Consider the following 21664-nt stretch of genomic DNA (forward strand, 5'->3'; position numbering starts at 1 on the left):
TCCCCAGGAAGATGGGTGTGTTTAACCACAAGCCTCAGACGCGCCCGCCCCGGAGCCCCGGGGCTCTGGCCGTCGGGAGGGAAAGCTCCTTTCCCCCGGTCCCCGCAGGGAGGGGGGCGGCGCCCCGCCGCCCCCCCCCCCCCCCCCCCCCCCCCCCAGGCATCTGGGCAGGAAGGGCTTCGGGTACGCCTGGGGGTGGGGGGCCAAGAAACCTCGAGTTTGGGTGAGGGCAGGAAGCATCTGCAAGGCTGCGGCTGAGCTGTTGGCACAGGGGTGCCCTGCTGAGCCCCTGAGTGGCGCAGCCAGGGTCTTCAGAGCAAGTACGATCTGTCAGGAGCCTTAGCTGAGAATCAGCTCTTCACAAAGTCTGTCTTCTCTCAAGGAAGCTCTTATAGATGGAAATCAGTAACTCCGCTCCCCTTTCTGGGCTCTGTGGGTCCCACAGGAGGTACAAGTGACCAGAAATGGGCTCACACTTCAGAGCCACGCTCTGTCTCATCTCTGGGATGTAGCAGCTAGGGCTTTGGGTGACTTTCGGGTTCCCTGTGCCCTTTGGGTGGAGACAGAGACTAGAAAGAGAATGAGGCAGAAGTTTAGAACTGGCCTTAGATAAAGGGGGTGGGAAAGGAATGTCCCTCACACTCCCAGGACTCACCTACTCCCAGGAGACCCAGGGTCACCCAGCAGAAGAGCCTGCTGCCCATGGCAGGGGTGGGGTGAGGGGAGGCCTCTCCCCGTGGGGCATCTGGGCATTAATAGCTGAGGAAGTAGACCCTGTGATGTCACAGTGCTGGGCAGCACCTGCAGATTCAAGAACACCCCCGTAGGAGGGAGGAGGAATCCACCTGCTGTCCGCACGCGATGCCCCAAGACCCAGCCCTTGCCCGCATGCTCCAGTGAAGGTTTGCAGCTGCTGAGGGACCCTCGCAGAGTCAGGGCTTCAGGACAGCCAGCCCAGGGCCCCAGCGGGACTCGCTCTCCTCCCCACGGCCACATCACAGCTACGGTCCAGAGGCTACGACTCTGTGACTCACACTTCTGAGCCTGATGACTTAACGCTGGGAATAAAGAGACCAAGAAAAGAAATAACCTTCTGAGCGTAGTGTGGAGAGGAGCCCACGTGAGGAGCAGAGACCTGAAATCTGACAGGACATTTCAGCGCAAAGGAAAGAGAATGGACGAGAATGTTAAGTACCCAGCCCAGTGTCCACTGGTTCTGAACTGGTGGGAATGGATGCCCGTTGGCTGCCTGTGTGGTATAGAACAGGTGTCTCTGCAGCTTTGAGGCCCAAGGTCTAGCCATGAATGGGGAAAAAAAGAGAAGTCAGAGAAAGACAGCTGGATTACAGAATAAAAGAACTGGCGAACACGCACGCACACACACGCGCACACACACGCACACACACACGTCTCAAACCTATTTCCCAAAGGCTGGGTCTCCCACTTCCCTTTGCAGCTGGCTTTGACACTGAAACCTTGCCTGGAGCCCCTTCTCCGATTCCCCACAGGCCGTGTGGACCCTGAGTGGCAAAGGCAATGGCAGCAGGGACCCCTTGGTTCCTGAGGACAGAGGCTCACACACCCAGGACCTGAAGAGTCAGGAGCAACACACCGCGTGTGAGGACCCCCGTCTGGTCCTCTGTAGCGCGTGACTTGTGGGGACACAGTGCTTGTTTAGAGGATCCCTGTGAAACCTTAAACCAAACAATCCACTTGACCAAAGGCTGCTTTTATTTCATGATCAAAGAGGCCTTAAAAACACTGAATCCACAAGTGTTTCTCTTTCAACCAGTGGACAGGGAAGAGTCACATGTAGGTAAAAGAAACCCCACACCTGAAAGATGTGCTTTGATTGGAGAGTTCCCACATTGGGTGAAGTGGCAGGTGGTTTTTTCGGTCTGAAACTTTGCTCAGGTGTCTCCACTGCCCCCTACAGGAGAGAGGAGGGAGGCTGTGTGTCAGTGCACACATCAGACTCCTCAGGACACAGGACTCCACTCGGCCTTTGAGGTCTGATGGTGTGTGCAGGGTGGGGGGGCAATGCCAGAAAATATGGGGTTCAGCACAGACGGCCCTGAGTATACGGTCCTGCTCTGAAATGTCCGGGGGCCTTCACCCCTTCCTGCCTATGGTGAGCAACAATCCAGGGCCATCAGTGGCTGGTACGCAGGATGTGAGGACCTGAAGAATTAGAATCCAAGAGACAGAAGGAAAAAGAATCACGCCTTAAAGTTGTCAGAGCCTGAGAGGAAGAGAAGCCCGTCCAGAGGTGAGTCCCCAGATGTGCAGCAGAGAGTGACCTAGAGGACAGCGACCCGAACCTCACAAGGGAGCCCCTGTCTTCAGTGGTGGGAACCGACAGGGCCCCGTGGGGAGGCAAGCAGGCGTTCTGGAAAAGGGCTGAGCGTGTTTGGGGCTGGGACCGGGGCTGAGGTCCAGGGTCTCACCTGGGTGGAAAGAACATCGGAGAAAGGCACCTGTGGGCAGGAGGCTGGGCAGCGCCTCTGTGGCCAGAGAGGGACGCTCTCATGAGAGCTTCCCCGGGGCCACGTGCCGATCGGAAGCTCCTGGAGGGACCTCGGGTGGACCGTTCCTGCCCTGCCCTCAGCGGCAGGCATGGGGGCACCCGGGCAGAGCCGGCCACAGGCTGTGGGCGTCTGTGCAGGGACCGGGGCATCGCTGCACCCGGCCGACTGACAGCGTCATGGTCTGGGATTGCTGTCTGGGGCCCCGCGGGAGACGCTGAGCTGAGCCGTGGTCGCCCCCACGGCTCCCTGGCTGCACCCGGGAGGTTTGTGCACAGGGAGCAGCTGTCTGTGCGGGGCTGTGTCCTTGCTGCTGGCACAGAGATACACGGCAGAGTCATCTGGCTGCAGGGCGGCCACGTGAAGGTCCAGGTGGGAGCTGTCTGGGCAATCAGGTGTGAAGCGACTGGGGATACTGTCATTTTCAACAAGCTTCTTATAGTTGTAGGCAAACATGAGCTTCAGTGGGCTCTGAGCGCTCTGTTTATACCAGAACATAGCATCATGTCCCAGATGTTGTTCGCACTTGAGGGTCTGATTACTCCCTGTCGCTGCGAGCAGGTGTTTTGGTATCTGGGTAATTGCAGTGTCCACGGGGACTGTGGGAGAAAGGGACAGAATTCACACAAAGAATGCTGCTGCAGCCCCTGGGACTCACTCAGTTTGGGGTCCAGGGCCAGCCCATTGGGACCCAAGACTCACCTGCTTCCAGGAGACAGAGAGCTACACAGCAGAGCAGCCTGCAGTCCATGTTAGAGGCAAGGTCAAGGTGAGCATCATCTAACTAGGGTGTCCTGGGCAGGGGGCCGGGCTCTAGTCTCCTTGGCCTTGGTTGGTGGTTGGCCTGTGATGTCACCGTCCCAGCCCCAGAGGGGTATTTCTTCCTCCCGCCTCACACCTTGTACAGATTCTGATAGAAGATGGATTTGAGTGGACTGGGCTGAGCTATTCCTCTACAGATGGTCCCCTGCTATTAACTTCCATCCTTATTTTTAAATAAAACGTCATTAAAGCCATTAAAAAGGCAGGACTGGATGTCAGCCAGGAACCAGACGCTGGGAAGGGTGGCTGAGGAGACAAGGGATCAGCCACCCTTTTGCCCCAGTACTGAGAGTACAGAGCTTGGCTGGGTTTAGAGCAAACAGGATGCTCAAAGCATCCTCGCTGGGCAAAGGGAAATCAATTTGAAAACGACTTTAGTATCTTTGTGGTATCTGCAACTGATGCTCCCAACTGACCCAAAGATAGATCCCCAATGCACCGCTTTCCTCTTCACCCCTTCCCTCCCTTTACACCCAACCCTTCCCTTCACCCCAGCCTCAGAATTTTCAATAGAGCCACAGCGCCTCCTTGTGGCCAAGGCAGCACATTTCCCAGATTTCAGGCTTCTTACCAGCCCAGGGGCGGTAATGCAGAGGGCGCTCTACCCCTCATTCCAAGGTTGGGGAGCGGGAGGGGTTGGCGCTTTGATGACACAAGATTCACAGAAGTGTGAAGATGAAAGAAGCCGCTGAAACAACTAAAAGAGCTGGCCACGTTGCTGTTCATCCACATACATAGGACATTCAATTCCCACTCATTTTTCTAATGTTACAAAGTCTATCGGATTTTCAGGGTGGCCCATAAAACCAAAAATGTAAGAGTGTATGGGTGAGAAGTTAAGCAAAGGAGTTGGATATTCTCCTCCTGAACGGGTTACATATATGAGGGACCTCTAATTCACTACAGGTGGAGATATTCCATTTTTAGGCAAGAACCAAAAATTAACCCTAGTTCAAAGGCTGGCATTGCTACTATTATACTTACTACGCTGGACATCCATTGTAGTAAGAAGACACTGATTGGCCTTTCTACGATGATGAAACCACAAAAACTTGGGTTGTTTGGCTCCCAATAAGTAAACTTCCCAGGATTACAAAAAACAGTATAATTTAAACTGGAACCTTGAACAATAAGTGGGAGAGAAAGGCTGGGTTGCCCTGAGAACAAAAGCTGGCATAAGCATTTCCCAAAGCAAGTGGTGGGTGAAAGGTGGGTTTAAGGTATCTGAATTAGGGATGTGCCTGAAGAAGGAAAATGATATAAGGAAAACCTGATGCAAGAAGAAACAGTGAAGGAGTAGAATGGTGAACATGAAAGGAAATTCAAATAAACATTATCTGTATAAAATAGCAATAGCGTATGTTGTTTGCAGATCACTAGACTGGACATAACTGATCCCAAGACAGCTTGGATTGGGGCATAGAGTACTGAAAAGGAACCCCAAGAATGAGTGTAAGGAAATCCTCCTTTTTTTTTTTCTTGGCTACTTCCTGGTGTGTATGCTCAGGGAAGGACTCCAGAAGGCTGAGCAGAGGACACATAGTAGGCTGGATGGCTGAGCAAAGATTTCAGAAGACACTCAGCTGGATGACATTGGCATTCGAACCCAGGTAGGATGAGAGACACTGGTGGCTGGGCTGTGATACCCACTGAGTCCGCCGAAAGGCCGGGCACTAGTAATAACAACCACGTGGCAGGGCTCCCTACTAGGGAGAGCAAGACTGAAATGGGTCCTAGAAAATCCTTCAAAACTGCCAGATTGAAACCTAACGTTCTTTAGGAGAGCATAAATAAGCCCGAGCTTCTATTCTATATTGTCTATACTCTTTCACATGGAATATTTAATTTTGTTATTGTGCATTTATTTTTAAGAGGGGGGGAGGGGCAGAGAAGAGAAAGGCAGACACAGAATCTGAAGCAGGCTCCGGGCTCCGAGCTGTCAGCGTAGAGCCCAACGTGGGGCTCGAACTCATGAACCGTGAGATCATGACCTGAGCTGAAGTGGGATGCTTAACCAACTAAGCCACCCAGGCGCCCCATTATGTAGAATATTTCCAAAGTCTCTTAATTGCTTATTTCCTCCCTGAACCCTCTCTCTTCTGATCCATTCTGCTACCATTATTGTACCAAATACAAACTTGCTCATGTTATCTCACTTAAAGTGGGACCAGCTACTGCCTAGAAATTTGTGTCCAAAGTCCTTTCAATGTTCAATGTCCTCTGCCATCCGGGTAGTGCCTGCTGCCTGCTCTGGAGGAATCTTCAAGATGCCACTTGATCGGCATTGGGAAGAATCGCCCCGGTCATCCCATCTGGAGGAGGGGGTCTGTAGTGCACAAGCCTACCCCTTCTGGTGTTTACCCCCAGCTCTTTCTTTCTTTCTAGTTTACCTATTGCCATGAACTTCATTGCTTCTCCAGATATTTTTCTATTAACCAGTGCACTCATTACTAATCTGGATTTCCCTACGGTCTTGGAAACTTTTATCTTCACCTCACTTTCCTCTAGGCTTTTGCTCATCGAACATTTTTAGTGAATAGTGTGTTTCCAGTCTTAATGTTTGTACAGTAAGTACCAATACGTACAGCAAAGAAAGTCAAGGAAGGGCTTCTTCCACCAGCTAAGATCTTCTTGTTTGTGAAATCCTGAGTACTCCCATGAATGTGCTAGAAACCCTTGCTCTAGCTGATAAGTAGAATTCTAGAAGACTTCTGTGAGCATAAATATAGAGGTGCCCCATCAGGTATATCGGCAGCCTGTACTACAGACTGGAAACTCCAGTCTAGGGGTCTCACGGGGGCGAATGGAGCCTCAGGGTCAGGTGAACACACGTAGCCCATGCAGCTTCCTGGCTGGGCCAGGCGGGTTTGTGCACAGGGAGGCAGTGACTCTGCCAAGCTGTGTTAGCTGCTGGCACAGAGATACACGGCTGAGTCACCGGTCTCCAGCAAGCCGACACGAAGGTTTAGATGAGCTTTGTCAGAAGTTTCAGGCGAGAAACGACTTGGAACTGTTTCATTGTGAATGAGCTGCTTATTATTGTAGATAAACATGATCTTCAGCAATTTCTTGGAATCCTGCTGATACCAGTACATAGTATCATGGCCCAGCTTTTGTTCACATTTTAGGAACTTCTTAGTCCCCATCTGTGCGATGAGGTATTTGGGAGTCTGGGAAACTGCTGTGTCCAGGGGGGCTGAGAAGGAAAGAAGCAGAATTGAGACAAGTCCCAGGAGGTAGCCTGTTGCTGGACACCGGATGAACACAGGCTTAGAGACTCACAGCTGCACCACAAGCCCTGGACCGAGGACTCACCTGCTCGCAGGAGGCAGAGGACCACGCAGCAGAGGAGGCTGGAGCCCATGGAGGAGACAGGCAGAGCCCTGCTAGGGGTCACTCTCTGAGGTAAGAACCCTGCCAGGCGCTCTGCCTGTGACGTCACAGCCTAGAATGACTTCCCCATTCTGTGGCTCTCTTCGTTTTTCATTTCCTGCACTGCTCCTATCAAAGACATTTTAATTCCCACTCCTTTCAAAGGAGTTTGGAATTTCTGGGAGTTGTTTGAACGGGGCAGGCATGTTTCCTTAAGGATGTTCTTCTCCCGGGGCGCCTGGGTGGCTCACTTGGTTGAGCATCACACTCAATCAACTGAGCCTGGGATCAGACTCCCAGACTCAACCAACTGGGTCGTGGGATCCAGCCCTGAGTCACGCTCCACACTGAGCATGGAGGCTGCTCGAGATTCTCTCTCTCTCTCCCTCTGTCCTTCTCCTTTGCTCAGGCCCTCTCTAAAACAACACGAATAATTTTTTTTTTAAACAATGACATTTCTCTGCCTCTCTGCTTTTTCCCTGCCCCAGATCTAGTCTCAGAGTCTGGCTATTTTCTCTTCTCTGGATCTCCCTCTTCACAATAATGCAGGGTGATCCCACTCAAATCGTGGCTCCCTTGAATGTCTAATTTTTGCTCGGGAGCCCCCGTGACTGCTTCAGCTGTGGGCAAGAGACTGACGGTGAGGTCAGTTTCCCTCCCTCCACAAACCAGCTGCAGACCATTTAAAATGAATGAATTGATGTTAGGAGCAAGCTCTGTTGATGATCCTCCTTGAGGGAGACTAGATTGCAGCCCCCGATCCTGGTGAAGGTCTTCTCTGTCCCAGAGGCAGAGCCATGTGGGGGACAGGAGGCTGCCAGGGAGTGAGATGCCGCTATGGGACTGGAGCAAAGCAGTTGGAGAGGTGAATGAAAACATGGAAGTTGGGGAAGATCTGGGCGGGATGATTTTGCTGACCTTGAGTTGTCTCTAGGACACCTCTTTGGGTACAAATAACTCAATGTTGGCCTAAGATTTCTCAACTCGGATATTGTCATATTGTACTGGATGATTCTGTACTGTGGGGGCTGCCTGTGCACTGGCCTCTACCCACTACGTGCCAGTAGCACGCCCCACCCCCAGCTGGGACAAAAAATGTCTCCAAAGTCACCAAATTGCCCTGATGAGAACCACTGTGCCCTTTATGCTTTCCCTCTTTCCGCCCCACCCCCACTTTCGGGGTTCTGGAAGAGCCACAGCTCCTCCTGGTGGTTAGCAAAGCACACTTCTCAGCGTGCAGTGCCCTCCTGGGCCAGGCTCCGGCTCTTAATAAACCGAAAACAGGGGTGCCTGGGTGGCTCAGTTGGTTGAGCGTCCAACTTCCGCTCAGATCATGATCTCATGGTTCATGGGTTCGAGCTCCGCATCAGGCTCTATGCTGACAGCTAGCTCAGAGCCTGGAGCCTGTTTTGGATTCTGTGTCTCCCTCTCTCTCTGACCCTCCCTGCTCATGCTGTCTCTCTCTCTGTCAGAAATAAATAAAACATTAAAAAAAAAAAAACGCAAACAGCAAGAGCCAGGCATTGGAGCAAGGAACTATGACTGCCACTGAGGCAGCTCACACACACACACACACACACACACACACACACACACGAACTGACAACACTGTCAACTACTTCCAAGTAGTTGGTGAAACTTCTACCAAGACACGTGGTTCCTTTTTTTTTTAACTGACCACAGAACAAGCACTAGGGAAATAGTAGGGAACAAAACAGAAACGACCACCATGATTCCTGGAACTTTTAGCATGTTTTGTTTGCTTGCAGTCATTGAATGGCCACTTTGTGCAAGCATGAGTAAGGCAATCCCCTCACTCTCATGATGCTTATACTCTGGTAGGAGAAAAAAGAAATTCACAGACCACTCTAGACTAGAGATAGAAAATCTATGTCAGGGGCGTCTGGGTGGCTTAGTCGGTTAAGCGTCCGACTTTCGCTTAGGTCATGATCTCGCGGTTTGTAGGTTCGAGCCCTGCGTCGGGCTCTGTGCTGACTGCCAGCTCAGAGCCTGGAGCCTGTTTCAGAGTCTGTGACTCCCTCTCTCTCTGACCCTCCCCTGCTCACGCTGTCTCTCTCTCTCCTAGAAATAAATAAAAATTAAAAAAAGAAAATCTATGTCATATGGAAGTTAGGAATCTATTCGGCAGTAACACAGTTAAAAACGATCCGTTATATGACTTCCCATTTCCTCATCTATAAAGCAATGGGCTGAAATAAATAATTTCCAAGTCTTTGCCCAGTTTTAAAATTGTATGATGCTGGGGCACCTAGGTGGCTTAGTCTGCTAAGCGTCTGACTCTTGGTTTCAGTTCAGGTCATGGTCTCAGGGCTTCATGGGTTTGAGCTCCGCATTGGATTCTCTGCTGGCAGCGTGGAGCCTGCTTGGGATTCTCTCTCTACCCTCCTTGCTCTCTCTGCTCCTTCCCCACTTGTGCTGCCTCTGTGTCTCTCAAAATAAAGAAATACACTTAAATTAAAAAATGAGATAAAATTGTATGATGCTAACCGGGAGCACCCCCAGATGTTTACTGGGCTAGTGAGGCTTATGCATCCAGTTCCCAAGCACCTCCCTCATTGGACCTTAGAGCTTGCAGGTGAAGCTTTGCAAAGAAAGGAAAGCAGGGAGAAGGGTAAGTGATCAATACCCCAGAAAGGATAAGTCTGACAAATCACTTTTCCCTGACAATTACTGCCAATTTAATATCAGCAGCTAAGAAGCTAAGAAGAAAGAGAAGCCTGAGAAGGGAGAAGCTTGGAGGAATCACATGACCTTACTGGTCTGGGGAACAATGTCTGTGTTCACGGAGTGCTTAATAGAAGGTCCTAGTGAAGACCTAGGCCTTGGGGCCCCAAGGAGGAGTGGGGCTGGACTGCAAATGAGAACAAAGGAAATTTGGGGGGGCAATAGAAGCATTTTAGAACTGATTCATGGTGACAGTTACCCAGTGCATAAATTTATTTAAATTCACTGAGTTGTACACTTGAAATGGGTATTATGTTATGCAAATTATGCTTTATTAAAGTTAAAAAAAAGGACTCCAGACATTTAGTTTGGAACCTAAATGATCACACATGAGAGGACCAAAAGTGAGCAGCCATCAAAAAAACCCCTAAAGTTTAGCTTCAATCCAGTTCAGTTATCAACCAGATTAAGAAGACTTGGCTCGACCAAGACGCCCTAGCGTAAGCAAAAAGGAATCTTCTATATAAGAAAATACATAATCCAGAAGTTGAGATTATTTCTACAGGTTTTCACATACAATATCTAGCTTTTGAACACAATATTGTGTGAGGAAACAAGATCACATGGGCAAAACCAAGAAGAGAAAACAAACAAAAGAAAAAGATTCAAGGGGCACCTGGGTGGCTCAGTCAGTTAAGCATTTGACTCTTGGCTTCAGCTCAGGTCACGATCTCATGGTTTGTGATTTTGAGTCCTGCATTGGGTTCTGTGATGACAGCATGGAGCCTGCTTAGGATTCTGTCTCCTTCTCTCTCTGCCCTTCCCCCGCATGCTCTCCATCTCTCTTTCTCTCAAAATAAATAAAATAAACTTAAAAAAAAGAAAGAGCCAAAATGATTCAGATGGAGTTGTCAGACACTGACATTAAAATGACTGTCGATAAAATATTCAACAAAGTGAATGACGAAATGGAGAATTTTAGTAGACAACTGGAAACCATAGTAAACACTTAAGTGGAGATGGTAGACACAAAACATATAAAATACTTACGATTAAGAATTCAATATATGGGTTTAAAAGCAGTACAGATACAGCTGGAAAGAAAAGGAGAGGTGGAAGATAAGTCAGATGGAGATATCTAGGCCAAATCATGCAAAGAAACAAAAAGGATGGAAAATATGAAAAATATGTATATTAATTGGGCCATCACTACAGATAAGTGGCTGCTTGTCAATCTAGAACTTTCTAGGGAGTCTGAAAAATATAAAAGCTTTATCCATTCGTTCTCATCCCCCATTGTTTGAGGATTGTCCCATAGAGCATTAACTCCCTGACACTTCTGGGCTGTGCATGTGTAAGTTTCCAGTAGGTCATTGATGTGTCTCAACCACAGCCACAGAGCACTTTAGGAAAAGAGCTAGATACATTGCCCATATTTAAGAGGAAGTTCAATCAATATGGAAGGGGTCAATGTCTGCTTGGAATAGCTCCATGAGACAGTTGTGGCTGGAATCAGGGGTGGGGCAGGTGGATAGGAGGTGATACGATAGAGGCATTTCAAACAGTTCACCCCCTGTATTGCTTCAAGCCCGAATAATAAGGTCTTCAAGGTGGGGGCCAGCTGCAGTCTGTACAAATGGAGGGTTAGGGCTATAGGACTTTGCTATTACTGTACCCAAAGCCAATACTGAGATTTATGATCTCCCTTATCACCAATCCTAGATTTCCTCCAACTTTGCTTAGCACGTCAGTGGTCTAAGTTGTTTGTTTGGTGGGGCGACCCAGACATTCATCTCTGAGGGTTTTGAGCCCCTTAGGTACATTTACTTTGTCAGGCAAAGATGATTGCAATTGCAAAACTGTCATTATCACCAGGAATTTAGGCACCAAGAGATGCCTGAATGAGTTCCCTGAGTCCCAGGTAAACCTTTCCCTGTTTCAATTATGTAGAAGCAACTCATGATAGTCAAGATCAACACCTCTGTCCTTACCTATTGGGCTCCCATCAAAAGGAGACCCAAATGACCAGGTACAGTCATAGTTCATGTTCATATGTCTTGTGGTGGAAGCACCCAATTCTTCCTCCCCGCTCTCTTAAAGAACCAGAACTTTTTATCTAGAAGACCCGGAAAACACAGGGGAAAGAAGCATGAATTTGCAACTGGGTCACTGGGAGTGATAATGAGAGGGATACCCATCCTCACCCCACCCTTTGCCTTCTGGATTCATGGACTGAGTGCATAGTTCCGTATCTCAGCCCTTTGTTCAAATCATATCACATCCTAGAAAATATCACCCCAGCTTGAACATATTATATCTGAGCTAGCCCCTTAGCCAAACCTTTACTAGGTCCTTTCTTCATTTCTATAAGGCAAGATGCAATACATGAAAATAAGAAGGGATCCCACACAACAGGCCCACGAATTCATTTCCTTAGCTGTCAAATGCGATCCTTTGGTCTGCAAAGTTGGTGGGAATTCATGTCAGGATGGAAGTCGTTCTCTAATCCTGTAGATGGTGGTGCTGGCATGGATATAATTTGAGTAAATGAATAGTTCATGTGTCTATAACTAATATGATCTGCTCACACCTTTCCCCCCTTCTATTCATTGCTTGAGCTCATCCTGACTTATTCTGAAGAAATTCATTCTTTTCTATTGGAGGTCTTCACTCTATCTTTCCTGCTCCAGTTCTTCAAGAATGCTGAGGTCTTACTCAAAACCCAGGAAGTTAATCTGGCTGGCCCAGAGTATCAAGTTCAGAGTGACAAGTTCATTCCTGTTCTGCTTCTAGATGCTACTTGATTTTTGCTGCTGAATTCTGATCCTGCCCTGTCCCGCTATATTCTGGTGATTCTCTCATTGGTTTAGACCTCTGTTGGCCTTGTTCTTCCAATATCGGACTCCATTGTTACTGTTCTTTTAACTCATTCTCATGTGAGTTAACATCGTTTCCCCAAATGCATCAGGTACTTACTGGGAAAGACTCATTACACTGAATTGCACATCCTGAAGGTTTACTGTTGGAAATCCTCTGCACTCTTATGGAAATACCAAAGCCCTTCCTTGATAATCATTTCTCCATTCTATGAGTTAAAATGACTTTTTCTAAGCTACTAAAACAAGGCAAAATCCAAGAAGCAAACGGAAGTAAAGAGAAGACATAGGTCATGTGATGGTCTTTCCTGGGCAACAATTCTCCCATCTTCAGAGGCCAGTCATGCCCTGTGGTGTTTATTAAAGTTCTTCAAAAATGCTAGCCATACCTGCCAAAGATCAGCAACTCCTTTGGTGATTTCATTTCAGACATCTATCTATTTGGAGACAGCTGAAAAACCAAGTCAAATCAGACTTCCTTCACTTGGGCAGGAAAAGGGTTCCGGGAAGTGGAAAAGAGGCAGCAACAGGAGGGTTTGTGTGCAGGCTGGAGGCATCTTTGCAAGGCTGTGGCGGAGCTGCTGGCACAGAGGTACATGGCGCAGTCTCCCAGCTCTGTGGGCTGGATCTGCAGAGTCGAGAATGATCCAGCAGGCCTTTTAGCTGACAATCGATCGTTGACTGTTTCAGACCTCTCCGAGATATTTTCCTTGTAGAATGAAACTAGAAACTCCACTTTCTGCCCCAGGATCTGTCTGTACCAATATAGGTATAAGTAACCAGAAATGGGGTCACATCTCAGGATTTCTTTCGCCCCCATCTCTGTGACCTGCTGCCTGGGGGGTCTGCCTGACTTCAGGTTCTGTGTGTCCTGTGGGAGGAGAAAGAAGCCAGAGATTGAAAAAGGACATGGTTTGTGAGAGCCTTAGGTAAATCCAAGATGAGAAATTCCCCAGGATTCACCTGCCTCCAAGAGACTAAAAATCATCCAACATAAGAGCCAGGATTCCATGGCAGGATCGGGGCAGGAATGAGTCCTCTCCCAGCACAGGCCTCTGGGCATAGGAAGCAGGAGGAGAATCCTGAGCTCCCGTGGTTCCTAGTCAGCCTGAGTCATTAGCATTTCCTGCAACACCCACTGCTCCCTGGAGCGCCCCCTACAGGAGAGAGGAGGGAGGCTGTGTGTCAGTGCACACATNAATAAAGTGTCTTAGGAAGCAGTTCCATGGGAAAAGCTAGAAACCTGAGGATGGAGATGTCCCACCTGTTCCCAGACTCACCTGCCCCGAGGAGACAAAGGACCGCACAGCAGAGGGGCCAGCAGCTCATTGCAGTGTCCGACGGGAAGGGACTCAGTGAGCCTCTGCTCAGATTCTTGTCTTCTGCATGTGCGTCCGTGGCCCTGACAGACGGTTTGCACGTGAGGTCACTGCCTCTGTTGGTTCCTTAGCTCATGCTTCCTCTTTCCCATCAGGCTCTGCACCCGTACCTCCAGAGGTGGGTTTGGACAATCGTGTAGCTTCAGAGGAATAGGCCCATCCCCCCGCTGCCTCAAGGAGGTTTCTCAGACAGTTGCTTTTTTGTTGTTGTTGTTAGTAGCTTCCTTCCCCTCCCCAGTGAATAACTGAGTCTTTCCTTCCTCTTTCTGCTTGACAGCACCTCCTCCACGCAGACACACGTTCCTTCCCCTTGCACAGGTGTCCCCCCAGTCCCACCGCCTCGCACTGGGCCAGGAAAATCCCACTCAAGCCTCATCCTGGCTTAACTCAGGCCACCTTGCATGTCTTCCAGAACCTTCCGTAGGAGAGAGCTGCGTATCATTTTAAGACACAAGAATTTAATGCAAACTGGACAGGAAGCCCCGTCAGTGGGTGCGGACGAGGTGACGAGAGAACTATGCCGCAAGCCGTGGCCCCAGCTTGCAGCTCACCTATGCGGGGGGCTGAGCCGGAGCAGGGCACGGACACCTATAGGGGAAGCACTGGACAGTAACAACAGGTCGTGAGAAGCGGGAGCCATGGGGACCACAGACGCGATGCTGCTGAGGTTGAGAAGTGCCTCCTGGACTAGACTGTCACGTCGAGGCTGTCCACGTACCATCTCCCAAACAGAACCGGGAGCAAACCTTGATGCCAGAGCATTCGCTTCCTTGTTTTTTTTTTATAGTTTATTGTCAAGTTGGTTTACATATAACACCCAGTGCTCATCCCCACAACTGCCCTCCTCCATGCCCATCACCATTTCCCTCCCTTCTTCCAGACCAGCCTCAGGAATTTCGGTGAAGTCATAGCTCCTCCTAGAGGTCACAGGCGCACACTAACCTCCTCTCTGGCGGCTGCTTCCAGTCCTCATTCTTGGGCAGAGGGGAGCCCGGAGCAGACAATTTCAGTTTGTTCAGCAAGCATTGGCGAGTAAGGCAACATTCTCATCCTCAGAATGCTTCTAGACTCATAGGAGCACTTGGACAGGCTTTTCTTTTTATTTATTATTTATTTTTAAATATTTATTTATTTCTGAGAGAGAGACAGAGATAATGAGTGAGAGAGAGAGAGAGAGACAGAGACCGAGCATGAGCAGGGGAGGGACAGAGAGAGAGAGGGAGACACAGAATCTAAAGCAGACTCCAGGCTCCAAGCTCTGAGTTGTCAGCACACAGCCCCACGCAGGGCTCGAACTCATGAATCATGAGATCATGACCTGAGCTGAAGTTGGCCACTTAACGAACGGAGCCATCAAGGCACCCCGGGACATGCTTTTAGAAACATTAAGTTTGTAGAGGCTTAGTGTATGTTTTAGGAAGGCTAATATGTAATTGGTTTTTATACGGCTAAATCATTTCATCTACTCATCTTCTCATTTCCTCACCTCTGAAACCTGGATAAAGGGAGAGTCTGAAATATTGATCTCTCATCCGCTGTTTAACTCGAAAATAGTATGAGCCATTCAGGACAAGTTTCCACCCAGATGTCTGCCCTTCTAGGACCTTCCACGGTCCCCCAGCCTTATCGCAATATTGAACACTTTGCAAGTACTTGGTGCATACTTATTGAAAGAATGAAGGGATGAATATATGGATGCGATGGAAAATAGTAAGAAACCACATGTGAGTCTAACCATTAAAAAATTGTTTCCCAACGTGGTACAGCTGGCACTGGTACGTTCGTACTGGTGGCTTACAGAAATTGAGGGTATGGTATCAGGATATAAGGCTGAAATGGGAATGATAAGAAAAATTAATTTGCCTGGCATGAGGCATGCTTCAGTGCTAATCTTTTTTAAGTTTATTTATTTTGAGAGAAGGAAAGACAGAGCACATGAGCCAGGGAGGGGCAGAGAGAGGTAGAGAGAGAGAGAGAGAGAGAGAGAGAGAGAATCCCAAGAGGGTTCTGCGCTGTCAACACAGAGCCCAATTCAGGGCTCGAACCCATATACCATGAGATCATGACCTGAGCCAAAAGCAAGAGTCGGACACTTAACCAACCGAGCCACTCAGGTGCACCCCCTGCCACATTTAAACTTTATTTATTTATTAGTACTAATTTTTATTTTAAAGGATAGGTATAATAATTTTCCAATGTGTATCAAGCATTGTCCAAGGGAGATTTGGAAGTAAAAAAAATCGTGTCCCTTTTTAAACCATCCTTATTGTCAGGGCCCCCAGACTGGTGGGTATTTGAGTATTTCCTTAAGGTAGAGCACAAGAATATATTCTAGGCTCATTTTGTGCTTTCTCTGCTTCTATCTTGGTATCAGCTATTTTTCCAAAGAGCCCTGGTTGCTTTGGGTGGATGGTATTTGGAAAACAAGAGTTGGGCACCAGACCTGGGCTTTTGAGGTGACAGTACTTCTTTGTTCATGAGTGGACGGAGCCTAGGGAATACACACAAATGCACACACTTTCACATGTATCTTTATATCTGTCTACATATATTGAAAAGCCACAAGTGCACACCAATAATTCCAGTTCCAATTTCGATACTATAAGGTTCACTCTGGTGTTCTAGTTTGCTTTCTATACTTGCAATTCCTTTATCCAACACAGAAAACTGGCTCTTGTTCTCCTTAACAGATTTACCTATTTGATCAGTCTCCTTGTATGTACCCAGCTGTCCACTGCAACGACAACCTTCTCTCCCTTGCACACGCCCCCCGTCATCCTGCTTGGGAACCAACACCCTGTGCCGAGGAGTCCTCTCCTTGTTGGAACCCTCCTCACCTCAGTTCAGCGCTGATGCCCAACATGGCACACATCTTGCCCAGTATGGATGCCCTTCTCAATCTGCTGGGGGCTTTAACGGCCTGTACCAGGCTGCTCTCCTCACCTCCCTTGGGTGCCAACATGCCCTTTCTTGGGAATACCCTCTTCACTTGGCAGAATGTCTGTCACCTGCATCTGGCCTCCTTCATGCACAGATACAAAGCAAAGCACCAGTCATCTGACAACAAAGATATTTCACTTCACAGGTTGGTTAGGGAATAATTCAATGCACTTAAGATTGGCAGTGGGTGTGGGGAGGCCTTAGGACCTTGTCTCTCTCCTTATGCTCTAGACATAGGTCTAGATCAATGCAGCATGATGGTTGCAGTTAACGAATATGTACTTGACTCACCTGTGCTTTTCTGAACCATTCGTATTTCTCTTCCCCACCCCCCACGTTCTCCAGGAAGCAATGCCAACTTCCTCGTTCTAAAAGTCTGAGATTTGGGGCGCCTGGGTGGCTTAGTCAGTTAAGCGTCCGACTTTCGCTTAGGTCATGATCTTGCGGTTCGTGGGTTCGAGCCCTGTGTCGGGCTCTGTGCTGACTGCCAGCTCAGAGCCTGGAGCCAATTTCAGAGTCTGTATCTCCCTCTCTCTCTGACCCTCCCTTGCTCGCACTGTCTCTCTCTCTCTCCTAGAAATAAATAAAAAATATTTTTAAAAAAAGTCTGAGATTTTTCCTTTCTTCCCTCCTATACGAACACATGATTGTCATGTGTGTACCTGTCTTCCTACTGAGTTTGAGCTTTTTAAGGTCATAGACTGCCTCTTTTTAAAAAATTTCTGCATATTGTTCTCTGTAATTTTATTGTTTAACAGCTTCATTGAAGTATGGTTGACATACAAAGACCCGCACATATTTAATACCACCATATCTAGATAATACACGTATGTTAGCCAGTTTCTTTTTTTTCCTTCCCAACAAAACCCTTTCTCACCTGCCAGTCTTTGCAAAACACCTTAAAGGTAAGCTCCTCTGGTCTGAAACAACAGTGGTTTCTGATGGCCCACCACATGCTTCTCACTTCTTTCCTCTCTTGAAGGAGGAGTGAGGGGCCCTTTCAGTCATCCTCAGGTGAGCACATGTTCTAATCACCACCCTCTCATCTCCCCAGGATCCCAGTCTTCAGAACTACTACCATATGCTCTCCCTCAGCATTCAAGTGTCTGCCTGATGGGGCACTGGCCCCCACTATGTTCTGGTCACCAAACAGCCATTGATTGTGACTCTATAGAAGAGCCCTGATTGCAATGCATTCTGTATGGCAGGGGAAATAAAATCATAAATAACAAAAACTATAGGGTATACATCTTTGGTTTTATGTGTGTAAATATTCTAGATGGTGAGACAGAGACAATAGTGAGACGAAACAGCTAAAATACTACTATATGACATTTCAATAAGCATAAAACGATAGGGTATAATCTGTGTTCATCAGCATTTGAAGGACATGTAGAAAAACAGTTCTCATTTGGGAATTGCCAAAGTTGGAGAGGGCCTTTTGAAGGAGATGAATTTAAGCCAAATCTTTAAGCAATCTAGTCCTGTACCAGATTATTTTTTTTCTAAGAACCAGTCCTGTTTCATTGTCTAAAAGGAGGCTAGCATATAGCTTCAACTTGTAGTTCCGGCATGCTATTTTTCTAGTAACATGAGGCAACTTTTGAGATTGCCTTTTGAGATTTGTTCCTGCTACATAAAGGGGCAAGGGAAACTCTGTTGGGTTCGAACCTTGCCTTATCTTGTTTCTCCTGCTTACTATTCTAGAATCCATAATCTTGTGCTGGCTCTGGCCTCTGATCACTTACCTTTTATTATATCACCAAGGGACAAGATTAAGAAAAGATGGTTAAAAGCTCTAAATAATCTTCTGGTTCAGCACAAGAAAAACTTTCCAACTGGTTGGTTGAGAAGGTACTGTGATCTTTCTGCAATAGAAGCTGGAAGACTTTCAGTGGGATGTTATAGATGGGGCCCAAGCACCTGATGGGGTGCAGAGGAACTAAAGATCTGCTCTATGCCAGAGACAGAGCTACAAACTGAGAATTTAAATATAAAACATTGGCTTCAGGAGCTCATAAGTTATTTGAGGAAACAGACAAGAAAATAAACATTTACAAGATAATTCAAAAGTTATGATAGAAATATACACGAGGCTTTAAAAGAGTGCAGAAAGGTAACAGGAAGTTATCTGTCAAATCAGAGGTAGCATGGGGTGGAGTTAGGAGTGAGCTTAGATGAATGTCTGAGATTAGCTCTAAGAAGAGATGATGCTCAAGGTAAATTTTAATGGATGTATAGGAATTCACGAATGAGGAAGTGAGGGACGTAACCCTGTTCAGCAATTATTTACTGAACAATTGTTATGCGTCAGATAGATATATGTTGGCTTTGAGGCAGAACAGTAAGCAAATCAGACATCAGTTATGCCCTCAGGAATTTTAAACTACCCAGAGCAATCAACACTACACAGATACTCACACAATTAATATATAATTGGAAGTAAATGTTATAAAAGAAATGTAGAAGTTGACACAAAAATTCAAGAAGGTCTGATTTAGTACGGTATTGGCACAAAAACAGACACATAGACCAATGGAATAGAATAGAGAACTCAGAATTGGACCCAAAAGTATACAGCCAACTAATCTTTGACAAAGCAGGAAAGAGTATCCAACGGAAAGAAGACAGCCTCCTTAACAGATGGTGCTGGGAGAACTGGACAGCAACATGCAGAAGAATGAAACTACATCATTTTCTCACACCATGCACAAAAATAAAATGGATAAAGGAGGACCTGAACGTGAGACAGGAAACCATCAAAACTCTAGAGGAGAAAGCAGGAAACAACCTCCTTGACCTCAACTGCAGCAATTTCTTACTTGACACATCCCCAAAGGCAAGGGAATCAAGAATAAAAATGAACTATTGGGACCTCATCAAGATAAAAAGCTTCTGCACAGCAAGGAAAACAATCAGTAAAACTAATAGGCAACCGACAGAATAGGAAAAGATAGTTGCAAATGACATATCAGATAAAGGGCTAGTATCCAAAATCTATAAGGAACTCACCAAACTCCACACCTGAAAAACAAACAATTCAGTGAAGAAATGGGCAGAAGACATGAACAGACACTTCTCCAAAGAAGACATCCAGATGGCCAACAGACACATGAAACGATGCTCAGCATCCCTCCTCATCAGGGAAATACAAATCAAAACCACACTGAGATACCACCTCATGCCTGTCAGAGTGGCTAAAATGAGCAAATCAGAGGACTCTGGATGCTGGCGAGGATGTGGAGAAACGGACACCCTCCTACACTGTTGTAAATTGGTGCAGCCCCTCTGGAAAACAGTCTGGAGATTCCTCAAAAAATTAACCATAGAACTCCCCTATGACCCAGCAATAGCACTGCTAGGAATTTACCCAAGGGATACAGGAGTGCTGATGCATAGGGGCACATGTACCCCAGTGTTCACAGCAGCACTCTCAACCATAGCCAAAATATGGAAAGAGCCTAAGTGTCCATCAAGTGACAAATGGATCAAGAAAATGTGGTTTATCTATACAACGGAATACTACATGGCAATGAGAAAGAGTGAAATCTGACCATGTGTAGCAGCATGGGTGGAACTTGAGGGTATTATGCTAAGCGAAATAAGTCAGGCAGAGATGGACAGATACCATACGTTTGCAAGTATAGGTGGATTCGGAGGAATTTAACAGAGGATCATGGGGGAGAAGAAGGGGGAATATAGTGGGGGAGAGGGATAGAGGCAAACCATGAGAGACTCTTGAATGATGAGAAGAAAAGGAGGACTGAGAGTGTGGTGGGGGAGGGGGGAGATGTGCATGGTGGAGGGCACATGAGAGGATGAGCACTGAGTGTTATATGGAAACCAACTTGACAATAAACTATTTGTAAAAAAANGGGGTGATGGGCATGGGGGAGGGCACTTGTGGGGATGAGCACTGGGTGTTATATGGAAACCAACTTTACAATAAGAAAAAAAATGAAAAAAAAAAAAGGTCTGATTTGAGCTAGAGAGTGTAGGTGAGGTTCAGGATTCTCTCTGATTAGAGACCTGGAGATTGAGTGGGGGTAAACTGGTGAGGCATGTGGGAAAGGCACAGAGGTGTGAAATAGTGTAGAGTGTCCAGGTTCATAGGCTTCAACGTCATGCCCAGGAATTTAAATGTATCCCCACATCAATATGTAACGATTGAAGAGATTTAAGCAGGAAAATGACATGATCCATTTGCATTTTAGAAAGACCACTCTGGTAAACAGTATGGAGGATAGATGGAAGAAGAGTAAATCCAGAAACGAGAAAATTCTTGTAGTCCTATTTATTTTAGTAGACCCTGGTGCTGAACAAAGGTACAGGTGGTTTGCTTGAAAGGTAAGTCAAGGATCCTTAAGACAGAGCAGCAGGAAGTGAACGCTGACAGAGACGTAATTTAGTTAACACTTTAACAAAATTCTTATATGTGGATCGAAGATTGTGTTAACTTCTCTTATTTCCCCTTGATTTTCTGTGGGTGTTCATTTTATACATGAGGATATTAATGGGCAAAGACCCCCAAAATGGGAGCTAGTGGCAGAATGAAGACCAGAACTGTGTTGCCAGATTGAAATCTTCTCTCCCAGAATTTTTTTGTTTCTCATCCTTTGGTACAAGGTTCTGTCTCTAGCATTATCTTCTTTGTTCTGCCCTATTCTTTGTCATTCCCATATCCCAGCCCTAAATCCCCAATCTCTCACTTCTTATTCTCTCCCAAAAGCATTACTTGAAGGTCAACAGTGAGCTAATTCTCTTAAGATCACTAGTTTTATTTCCAGCCACACCTCATCATTGAAACAACCACCATTCAATTGTAAGTACAGATGCAGGGCATTTAATTCATTTCTTTCTTCTCTTCTGGAGCCAGGTCAACAGACTCTGGCCCAGGTTCACTCTGACCCCTGCAGCCTGTTTGAGCAAATGAAGGCTTACGGGAACGTACTTACACTCATCCATGTGTTTACTACATATGGCTGCCTTCCCGCTGCAATGCAGAGTAGTCAGGACAGAGACTGTATTGACTGCAAAGCCTAAAACTTTGCTGTTGGGCTCTTTA

General features: G+C 47.1%; 2 gene segments (V, D, J or C); both read right to left on the reverse strand.

Moving 5' to 3' along the window:
- Window positions 1–1713: 1713 nt before the first annotated feature.
- Window positions 1714–13801, reverse strand: LOC144245708 (T cell receptor beta variable 4-2-like). The segment is given in 3 exon segments: window positions 1714–1930; window positions 2448–3124; window positions 13561–13801. Coding segments are annotated over 2 exon segments (471 nt in total).
- On the reverse strand, window positions 6251–6736 carry LOC144245709 (T cell receptor beta variable 3-1-like). The segment is given in 2 exon segments: window positions 6251–6543; window positions 6663–6736. Coding segments are annotated over 2 exon segments (342 nt in total).
- Window positions 13802–21664: the final 7863 nt, after the last annotated feature.

This window comes from Crocuta crocuta, unplaced genomic scaffold (genome assembly GCF_008692635.1).
Source record: "Crocuta crocuta isolate KB4526 unplaced genomic scaffold, BGI_CrCroc_1.0 scaffold228, whole genome shotgun sequence".
NCBI classification, from domain to species: Eukaryota; Metazoa; Chordata; class Mammalia; order Carnivora; family Hyaenidae; genus Crocuta; species Crocuta crocuta.